An 11,666-nucleotide genomic window follows, 5' to 3' on the forward strand; every position below is an offset into this window, starting at 1 on the left:
ATTTCGATTTATTTCAAAATTGCTTATAATTAATTCAATTTTAGTTTTAAGTATGCTGAATTGATTTTAATCTGATTCAAAATTTAATTTAGACAGTGGCCGGTTCCATTGCAAGTTTACCCAATATTTTTACGGTTCTATACGGCAAGATGCCTAATTTTCACCTAGCTAAGGGCTAATAGTCCAATGGCCGTAAGGATAATGGGCTGAAATTGGCCCATGTAGGAGGAAAAAAGAGTGCTATTTTAATTCTTCGTTTGGACGCTGCACAAAAAGCGCCGTTGAACTGACACAACGCCGCATTTTAATAATTTATAGGGTCCACGGGTCCCACTCAGTCAACTTATAAGACGTTTCGGATTCTCTTCCTCTTCAAAGAGACACGCATAGTGTGTTTGTGAGAGAGAATAGCAATGGACGGTCGTTATGGTGGCCTCGATGGCGGAGGCTGCGGCGGTGCGAACCATTGCATGGCCGAGTTTGTGGACCAAGGTAGCGTAGAGAGTCGTAGGTATTACCTCTCTCGGAGGACGGTTCTGGAAATGCTACGAGACCGAGGCTATGATGTGGCTGACTCAGAGGTTACTCGCTCGCTCGCCGAGTTCCGTGTCGAGTTCGGTGACAAACCTGACCTCGAACGCCTCCGTATCTCCGCCTCTCTGCGCTCTAATCAGCACAAAAAGGTGGATTCCTCGAGCGTGTTGTATGCTTGATTATTATGAGTAATATTGTAATAATATATTATTTTATGTATCAGATACTGGTTGTCTTCCTGGGGTCAGATGAGATCAGAACGGCAGCTATACGTGGTCTTCTTAGCCATATTCCAAACAAAGAAAGTTTACATGGGTTGATGCTCATCGTGCAAAGCAAAATGAACCATTTTGCACGAAAAGAGTTGGATAAATTGCAATGTAAAGTTGAGATTTTTCAAGTGAGTTTTCCTGATTAAATTCCAATGTTTCAATGTTCAATTTGGTGCTATTTGTATTGTAAGATGATAATTTACTAGCTCATAATATAGCTCTTTACACCTTGAACATGTGGATGAGCTTTGAAGGCATTTCTCATTGATTATGTTGGAGTAAAATCCATTTTTATTAATCATGTATAATGCTGAATGAAATAAAAATGCTTTTTTGTCATTGGGCTTGTAACCTAATGATTAATACGTGCCTTAAAAGTGCAGATGATAAAAGCTAAGGGTGAGTAGATTTGGTTCAAATTGAAAAATTAAATCGAATCGAATCAATTCAGTCCAATCGATTTGATTTTAAAAATCAATCGGTTTGGTTCTATTTTATATTATAAAAATTTCGATTCGGTTTGGTTTTGAAGGGAAAAAAATTAGTTAAACCGAACCGAACCGAATAGTGATTTTATATATTCAAATTGAACCAAATTGATTTTTGAATTAATTTATTTTTATGGGAAATTTATGAATTATATTTCATTTTTTATATATAAATTGTTTAATTTTATTGATTAATAGTTATTAGCTTCAAACCAAAGGTAAAATTAGATCAAATAACTTGAAAATCAAGTCTAAATTAAAAAATCAATCAAAAATCAAAACTGATCGGTTTGAATCTAACCGAACCAAAATAGAGCGGTTCGTTTTGATTCGATTTTTCATTAATTTCAGTTCGGTTGAGTTTCTAAAATATATAATTTGATTTTTATAATTTAATTCGATTCAATTCGGTTCAGTTCGGTTTGAACCGAATGCTCACCCTTAATAAAAGCATCGAGTTCCTATTTCCCCCCTCTCCGAATAGATAGAAATTTATTGTTCCTTTTCTTGCTAGTTAGGTTTCCTTGTTTTTCATTTTATGTATGACATTTGAAGGCTGATGATTTCGGCTATTTTAGATCAGGCGAGTACCTTTTTCATCAATGTCGATGATATGACAATATTTTTCATAGCCATGGATGCTTCAATTGTGATTTTCGCATGATATTTTGAATCCAAAGTTACTAAATTATCAATAAATTATCAGTTAACAAATAGTTTGCTTTGTATTTAGATCACTGAATTGCTGTTGAATATCACCAAGCATGTTATACAGCCAACGCATGAGATATTGACTGCTGAACTGAAGCAACAGCTGTTGAACAAGTATAAGACTGAAGACAAGCAGGTAATTATGTTGATTTCTGTGATTTTTTTTCTAGAAGTGGAGCATAGTTGCTTTCATTTGCCAACATTAATGTCTCTGCGTGAATTTTCCTACACAATCATTTTATACTACATTTTCAATCCACCTTGATTTTACAAATTATTACCATAAATTTGTTCTTCCCTTATGATTCTAGGACTTGATGAAGCATATAAACATACTGATTTAGATACGTTATTGTGAGGTTTCCCTTCTTCCCCATTTTTTTTTTTTAATGACGTGGGGGTGGTGGTAGCACCCTGGCGCTGAGACTCAGAATGACTATTAGGATCCATTGACTCGGTCATCCTACATCTATGTTACAATGGACTTCTGTTTGAACATGTTTAATTTGTTTGTAAGGAATGGAGTAATTAGGCTAGGGATGGTTCAGGGTTCAGCAGTTCAGATCAGTATAAAGTAAAGACCCAGCCAATGATTGTTTTGCCTTCCAACACAAAACCTTGCAAAGGTTTCTTTACTGGAGAAGGGAACAAACACGCGCACACATCCGAACAATTTAAAATTGCCTCATCTACTGTGTTACTGCATGCAACTTTAGAGTCAAACATATCCCTGACATTACTATTAATAATAATTATACTGAAAAGTACAAATTATATTTAGATGCAATATTTATCCTGGCTTTGTGTCAGAAATTAATCCATAGTTTTCTATATTAGCGTTTCCATCATCTTACTGCACATGTTGTGGGTTATATGCTTGATCAAGCAAAAGCACACAATAGAAAAGTTTCTTATTCTTCTTCTCTTCTTTTCAGTTGCCAAGGATGCTAGAAACTGATGCTATTGCACGATATTATGGATTGGAGAAGGGGCAGGTGGTGAAAATTACTTACGGCGGTGGACTTGTTGATTCCCTTGTCAGTTACCGTTGTGTTAAATGATGCTTTGATGTTGTGCACTACCTTTAGCGGCGATGGCATTTTACCATTTATGGTATTATTAGATATTAGATACAGTGACAGTAGATCACTAAGGGAATGAGTGCAGAGTTGAATATTTCATAATTCACAGGTTCCTTATTTGCCTGCACCCTGATATGATAAGATTGTTGAATTTTGCTTTAAATCTTTCCTGGGCATCACTTTCTGACAATTGCCATGGAGCCTATTCTAAGCTTGATTTTCAATGATTTTCAATGATTCTGCAAGCTTCCTGGATTTTAACTGGTGCTTGCCAGTTGCCACTATCAGGATCATGATTACTGTTTGATGATTGACTTCAATTTTAACCTGGACAAATTGCCACCTGCTGCCTTCACTAGCCAATCAAATGAAGTTGGCTATTATAGTACAGTGTTGGGTTTGTAAATGATAATTTCTTCCGGGTTCACAGCTCCAACCTTCCAAGAAAGGCTCAGCATGTTTTGGGCTTAGAATCAATAACTGAAAGGCTCAAACTTAAGAAGGCTCGACGGCTTGAGATGATCTTTATTTTGCAATTTTAATCAAAATAATTATTCTATAATAAAAATATAACTCAAAAATTAATTTATTTTTTCTTAAAAAATGTATAGGTGCAGTTTTGTCATATCAAATGAACTAACTAGGAAATTTCTCTGAAAATTATTAGAAAAGACTGGTTGAAAAGTCTTCAGAGGCTGCCTGCTTTCACCCTTTCTTGATGGTTCTATTGTGCATATAGAATTACATCAAATTTCAGCAGCTTAAAAAAAAAAAAAAAAAAAAAGGAAGAGCGCAACTCTTTAGACGATCTGGGTTATCTCCAAATTTCTAACTGTTTAAGCGAATGGCAGTAGTTGGAGAGACTTTTCTTTCTGCTGTTTTCCAGATGGCGCTTGATACTTTGGCTTCAACGATCCTGATGGAATTCGGGTGCCGGTTTGATATTGATAAAGATCTCAAGAGACTGCGCAGAACCCTGTCAAAAGTCCAACGTGTGCTTAATGATGCTGAGGCAAAGCAGATCAGTGATCAGGAAGTCAAATTTTGGCTTAATGACCTCAAAAAAGTTTTCTTTGATGCAGATGACGTGATAGATGAAGTTGCAACAGAAGCTTTTCGCTTTAATCAGCAGAAAAAGGTAACCAACTTGCCCTCTATATCCAAAGATTCTATTTTAGAACTTGGGATAGCTCCTAAGATAAAGGAAATCAATGAGAAGTTAGATGAAATTGCAAAAGATGGGGCTGATCTTGGTTTGAGGGAGGGAGTTGGGGTAGCTTGGACAGAATCGAGGGACAGGGACAGGGAGAGACTGCAGACTAGCTCCTTGATAGATGAATCTCGGGTTTTTGGTCGGGAGGAGGACACGAAAAAGATTGTAAAGTTGTTAGTGTCTGATGAGTTCCACGGAAATGATGTTGCTGTTCTTCCCATTGTGGGGATGGGAGGCCTGGGCAAGACAACACTTGCTCAGCTTGTATTCAATGATCCCTTGATTACTAAAGTTTTCGAGCTCAGAAAATGGATTTGCGTCTCAGACGACTTCAATTTCAATCCTCGAAGGCTTACGAAATCAATTCTGGAGTCGATTGATGGGAAAAGTCGCGATCTGGTGGATTTGGATACCCTTCAAAACTGTCTTCGTGATAAGTTGAAGGGGAAAAAGTTCTTGGTTGTGCTTGATGATGTGTGGACTGAGAAGGAGAGAGAATGGGAAACTTTGCGCCTTCCTTTCAGAGCAGGAGAATTGGGAAGTAAAATCATCGTAACTACCAGAAGTAAAAGAGTTGCATCAATCATGGGCACACTTCCAACTCACCATTTAGAAGTTCTATCGGCTGATGATTGCTGGTTGTTGTTCAAGCAAAGGGCATTCATAGATGGGAATGAGGCTGCACATCCAAACTTAGTATCAATTGGCAAGGAAATTGTAAAGAAATGTCGAGGTTTGCCTTTAGCGGCCAAGACACTCGGAGGACTCCTGCGTGCAAAGACTGAAGTTCCTGAATGGGAGAATATTTTGAATAGTGATATATGGGAGTTGGAATATGAGGAAAATGAAATCTTTCCAGCTTTGAGGTTAAGCTACAATCATCTTCCAGCACATCTTAAGCAGTGTTTCATGTACTGCTCAATATTTCCAAAAGATTACAACTTCGATAAAGAAAATTTAGTCTTGTTGTGGATGGCAGAGGGATTTGTTCATTGTATGGGAAAGAGGCGCTTGGAAGATGTTGCATCTGACTATTTTGACGATTTATTGTTGAGGTCTTTGTTTCAACAATCCAAAACCGATTCCTCAAAGTTTGTTATGCATGACTTGATTCATGACCTGGCGCAATCCGTGGCTGGGGAAATGTGCTTCAGATTGGAGCCAGAGAAACTTGAGAATATCCCAGAGATGGTTTGGCATTCATCTGTGCTAGTTGACACATTTAAGTCGGTTACATTTGAGGCCTTGTACACAAAAAAAAGCTTGCGGACAATGCTTCTACTGTGCAATAAAAGTTCACCACGAGAGAACTCTAATGTGACGGTCCCCCATGACCTGGTGTGCACTTTGAGATGTTTACGTTCGTTGGATATGAGTCACATCTCCATAAAAGAGTTACCAGATTCAGTTGGTAATTTGATGCATATGAGGTATCTTGACCTCTCTCACACTGACATCAAGGAGCTACCTGAATCAATTTGCAGCCTCTGTAATCTGCAGACATTAATTCTTGTCAATTGCAACAAGCTTCTTATTTTGCCAAAAGGTACAAAAGATTTGATGAATCTACGTCATCTTGATTTGACGGGATGTTGGCATCTCAGATCCATGCCGCCATATTTTGGGAGACTTACTTCTTTGCAAAGGCTGCATAGGTTTATTGCTGGAAATGAAGTCGGGAGTGGAATTAGTGAGTTGAAGGACATGAATGAACTTCGAGCTACACTTTGCATTGATAGGGTTGAGGACATTATTAATATTGAAGATGCAAAGGAGGCTAACTTGAAGAGGAAGCCATATATACACAAGTTGGTGCTGAGATGGAGTAGAAGTCAACGTGTGCGGGATGCGATTGATGAGGAATTGCTTGAATGTCTTGAACCTCATACCAGCCTTAGAGAATTAACCATTGATGTATATCCTGGTGCCAAGCTTCCGAACTGGATGGGAGATTCACTACTGTCTCATTTAGAGAGCATTGAATTCATCCATTGTAGCTACTGTAAAACCCTCCCTCCTCTTGGTCAGCTACCGTTTCTCAAATATCTCACCATATGTATGATGCTAGAGCTCGAAAGCATTGGTCGTGAGTTTTATGGGAATGGTAAGATTAAGGGGTTCCCTTCTTTGAAGAAACTAAAGCTTGAAGAGATGAGAAGTTTGAAGGAATGGGAAGAGATTGATCATGGAGAATTCCCTGTGCTTGAGCAGCTTGAAGTTTTGAACTGTCCCAGCATTACCAACCTTCCAAAATTTCCATCACTGAGTGATCTGTTGCTAGATAATTGTCATGAGAGAGTATTGTGTTCAGTGCATTTCCTCACCTCCTTATCCTCTTTGGAGATTTTGAACTTCCGGAGAGTAGATTTATTACCTGATGGTCTTCTTCAACCACTAACTGCCCTGAAAAAACTCAAAATCAAGAACTTGCACCGATTCAAGGCATTGCAAAATGAGTTAGGTGTACAAGATCTTCAGTCTCTCCAAAGATTGGAAATCTCATGCTGTCCAAAGCTGCTGTCATTTGCTGAAAAGGGGCTTCCCAGTTCGCTGCAACATCTTTCAATTGACATGTGCAATACTTTGAAGAATCTACCTAGTGGACTACAAAATGTATTCTCTCTTGAGGAGCTGCATATTTCCAAATGTCCTAAAATTGTGTCTTTTCCCGAAGAGAAGCTAGGAATCTCACTCAAGAATTTGAGGCTTTTATCATGTGCCAACCTTGAATCACTTCCTGTGCGTCTCCATGAAGTCCGAAATCTTGAAAGTTTGTCTATACAATGTTGCCCAAAACTTGCATGCTTACCAGCTTCAGGGTTGCCAGCTTCGCTTCGTTCATTGTCTATCATGGAGTGTGCTTTACTGAAAGAGAGATGTGCAGAAGGTGGTGAAGATTGGCCAAAGATAGAACATATTCCAGAAAAGCATATTAAGAGTGTTTTGAATGAATGATGTCGAAGCTTTGAAATGAAGCTGCAGGGAGAAAACAAAGAGAAGCAAGAGAAGAAGGATCTGTAAGTACTACCTAAGTACCTATCATAATCAGTAGCCAAGAATTCTTCTGTTAGTTTGCCCCTTTATTTTTTCTTTTTCCTTCTTTTTTTTTTCCCCCTTTGAATATGCTAATTTTGGTTATACATCATGCAGGTTTGCGCAGCAGCATCATTAGGATAGATGTTTTGAAAGATATGGGCAGTTGGGCACCTTATAGATCAAGTCCAGTAAATGTTTCCGGAGCTATGAGTTTCTTCATTATTTTCATTGCATATCTACTTCAATTGTATTAGAACTTATTCAATTGTTGATCTTCATCTATTTATGTAGAGCTTGACTTGTACTCTTTTCCTCTTTCATTTGTGATGATCCTTTCGTTGAATTCCATTCTCTTAAGGGGGAATCAAAATCGCATGCACAGGATTTTTTTTTTTTTTCTTTTTGTCGTCAAGGTACAGGGGGAGGGGAGCCTCTAGCCTGGCATGACCAGGTTTGGAGAAGTGACTTGTGCCACCAAGTTACGCGGGCTAGGTTCATAGGAAAATTTTTTAAGAAGGCATCTTGGAGAACATAATTAATACGTAATTAATCAATCAAAATAATTTCTGCTGAATAAATTAAAATTTGTAGATATGGATAGAGTGATTCACAAGGATGTTTTATTTATTTTAAATATTTCATTTATTTTATATATTCTTTGTTTATTATTTGTATTTGCATTTTATGATATTTTTAACAATTTAATTAGAATTAGTGATAATTTTATAGATTATTAATAAAAAATAAATATTTATATGATTATAATATATTATAGTATTATAATAATAGTTAAATGAAAAAAAATCTAAACTTTGTAAGTTTTTTAAATTTTAGTTGAATTTTTTAATTTTATTAATTTAATCCTAAATTTTTCATATTATTTTTAATTTTAGTAATTAATGTACCTAAAATAATTGAATTTATCAATCGAAAAAAATAATTCAAATCCTTTCTCTCATTATTAATTTTAGCCAATTTAAATAATTTTATTAATTTATTTAATAATTTAATATTGTCTTTAATTTTAACGAATTTTATATTGATAGTAAAAATTTTAATAAATAAATATTATATATAATATTGCATTCTTAAATTTTTATATATTTCTCTATTTATAATTCTAATTAATATTTTTTTAAATATTAGATAAATTTAAATAATATAATCATAAAAAATTTAATTATAACTTTTAAAACGATACATATTTAAAAAAAAAAAGTAAAGATATATATATATATAAAGAGAGAAAAAATAATAAAATTAATATTTTATTTGATTTAAAAAAGTGTTATTTTTATATTTTAAGAATAAAATTAGTAAAAAAAATTAAAAGAATTAACTAAAATGGATAATGCAATAAAATATTTAAATTATTTTTATTAATTGAACAATTTAATTAAATTAATTGTTAAAATTGGATTTGATTAAAATTGAAAAAATGTTACCAAAATTTGAATTTTTTACTCGTTTCGCCTATAATAATTTATATTATTCACGTTTGCGTTTTTAATAATTAATGAATTGAATAATCTTAGCCCATGGTAATTACACAAATCCAGTTTGTTACTATTAGTTTAATCAGAAAAATCAAGATGAACGAATCGCCGCAAGACGATCAGCACACGGACTGCCGTCTCTGCAAACATGTTGGATTTTAACATTATAAGAGGGTGTTTGATTTACTTATTAGGCGCAGCTGATAGTTGATAGACACTTAAATAGATAAATTATAGTGTTTGACAAACTTAAAAAAATAGAGCTGATAGCTGATGGGCAGCTGATATGATACCCATCAACTGCAATTTGTATCAGTTATATTTTTAGAGCTGTTTCTCATCAGCTGATAACTGATTTGATTTGATTTTTTATTTTAACCATATTACCTTTTCCTTATTTAACTTAAAAATTAATATTATTAATATTTTTATTTTTTTATTTATAATTTTAACATTTTAATTAACGTATTTCAACTTTGTTAAAATATTTTTTATTAATAACATAAAATATAAAATATTTATTTATATCCAAAAACTTAAAATTAATTATAAATTTTTCTAATAACAATAATAATTATTTTATTTATACTTTTAAAATTATTTAATTATCTTAAAAAATAATTATTTTCTTATTTCAATAATAAAATAAATGATATAATATAAAAAATTAATAATTATATATTTATTTAAATAATATAATATATTAATTTAATAATTATATATTTAATTTAATAATAAAATAAATAATATAATGTAATAATTTTATAATTTTATATTTATTTAAATAATAAAATAAATTATATGATATATACCTTTTTAGTCATTTCACATATTAACAGTAACAGCTAAACATAATTTTACCAAACACTTATTATAAAACAGCTATTATCAGCTATCAATATCAGCTATCAGCTAACAGTAGCAGCTATCAGTTGTATTCAACAGTTAAACCAAACAGGCCCTAATTCCCCCATAAACAAGGATCTATTAACACAATAGAAAGCCTTACCAAAAGCCTTACCATTTCCTTTTTAAATTGCTATTTTAGCTCATGTATTTTTAATGAAATTAATTATTTAATTTTTATATTTAAAAAAATATATTATTTAGTCATTTTATTAATTTTTTTATTAACCATTATTATTTATTCTTTTTATTTTAGTGAAATTCATTAATTAGTCGTTATATTTTAAAAAAATTTATTAGTTGATATTGTAATTTGATTCATTAACCCTTTAGTCCATTTAATTATTTTTTATACTCAAATTATCTTGACATTTTTCTCATTCTCTCTCTCTCACTCCTTCTCATTCTCTCTCTCTCTCTCTCTCCACGTTTTTTTCACTCAAATAATGTATTTTTCAAATAATATATTTTTTAAATACAAAAATGAAATAATTAGTTTTATTAAAATTTAAAGATTAGATAATAATTTTTTTAATAGTAATTAAAAATAATTGTATAAAAAAATTAAAAATACATAAATTAACACTAAGGTGGTGTAATTTAACTAGTAAATTTAAATTAAAAATATGAAAACTCTAGTATTACGCATCTTATTCTTGTCGTAACCTTTGTTTTGATAGAGAAAAATAGAAAAAAGAGGAGGCAATTTATTTTTTTAAATTTTTTTATTTGAATAAAGAAAGAAGAGGAAAATTTTTATTTTTTCAGTAGTTGTAGTTTAATTAAAATATTTCTCTCTAAATTAGTAGAAAATAAAGAGAAACAAGAAGAAATGTATATTATTTATATTAAAATACTTAAATGCTATTTAACAATATATTATACGTAAAAAATAATAAAGATTGTTTAATTTTTTTTACCATTTCTTTTTTAAATTGCTATTTAGTTTATATAATTTTAATGAAATTAATTATTTAATTTTTATATTTAAAAGAATATACCATTTAGCCACTTTATTAATTTTTTTATTAACCATTATTATTTACTTTTTTTTTATTTTAATAAAACTCATTAATTAGTTGATATTGTAATTTAATTCATTAACTCTTTAGTTCGTTCGATTATTTTTTATACTCAAATTATCTTAATATTTTTCTCTTTATTTCTCTCTCACGGTTCTCATTCTCTCTCTCTCTCTCTCCACCGTTTTTTCCCTTTTGCCCCCACACTTTGTTTCCCCTCATTCTTTTTTTTTTTCAAATCTTTTGATAGAAAATAATATAAACTTTTTGCACAAAAAATTAATCAATTTCTCTATATTTTTAAGTAACCAAGGCGATATTCTAAGAAATTATTTTTCAATAGAGAAAAAAAAAATATTTAGAGTATTAGGCTCTGTTTGTTTCACGGAAAATAACTTGTTTATGGAAAATATTTTTTTTTTAAATGTATGAAAATATTTTCTATTGTTTGGTTGTAATATTAAATTAATGATATGTAATTATTTTATGTATGTATAAGTATATTCACATTTTAATAAGGTTACCAAAGTTTAAAAAACGGAAAATGACTTACTCTTTTAAAAGTTAGAAGTCATTTTCTTTAAAAATGATTTAGTTTTCCCTTTGATTTGAAAAATATTTTTTGTTTAACCAAGTTTCCTGAGTGCCCCAAATCCAGAAAATATAAAAAATATTTTTTCAAAAATTATTTTTTGTAAAATAAACGAAGCCTTAAATTAAAATACTTGAACAATTTATAAAAAAAAAGTGTAAGTTTAGATAAAAAAAATTTATTTTTATGTAATAATATATTTTTTAAAATATTGTGTTTTTAAAATATAGAGTCAACTAATAAATTTCATTAGAATAAAGGGATTAAATTATAATTTGATTGGCATTATAACTTATTGACTAACAAAATTTTGA

General features: G+C 31.6%; 2 protein-coding genes across 2 annotated transcripts; both read left to right on the plus strand.

Annotated features, from left to right (window-relative positions):
• The first annotated feature begins 322 nt into the window (after positions 1–322).
• On the plus strand, positions 323–3,250 carry LOC110660854 (DNA-directed RNA polymerase V subunit 5A). Its single transcript, XM_021819295.2, has 4 exons — positions 323–683; positions 758–934; positions 2,028–2,141; positions 2,941–3,250. The coding sequence occupies exons 1-4, from the start codon at positions 414–416 to the stop codon at positions 3,064–3,066; spliced, it is 687 nt and encodes a 228-aa protein (XP_021674987.2). The 5' UTR covers positions 323–413; the 3' UTR covers positions 3,067–3,250.
• Positions 3,251–3,716: 466 nt separating this feature from the next.
• LOC131182790 (putative disease resistance protein RGA3) lies at positions 3,717–7,679 on the plus strand. The gene is made up of 2 exons (XM_058152101.1): positions 3,717–7,317; positions 7,451–7,679. Exon 1 carries the CDS (start codon positions 3,932–3,934, stop codon positions 7,253–7,255), a length of 3,324 nt encoding a protein of 1,107 aa, XP_058008084.1. The 5' UTR covers positions 3,717–3,931; the 3' UTR covers positions 7,256–7,317; positions 7,451–7,679.
• The last annotated feature ends 3,987 nt before the right edge of the window (positions 7,680–11,666 follow it).

This window comes from Hevea brasiliensis, chromosome 1 (genome assembly GCF_030052815.1).
Source record: "Hevea brasiliensis isolate MT/VB/25A 57/8 chromosome 1, ASM3005281v1, whole genome shotgun sequence".
NCBI classification, from domain to species: Eukaryota; Viridiplantae; Streptophyta; class Magnoliopsida; order Malpighiales; family Euphorbiaceae; genus Hevea; species Hevea brasiliensis.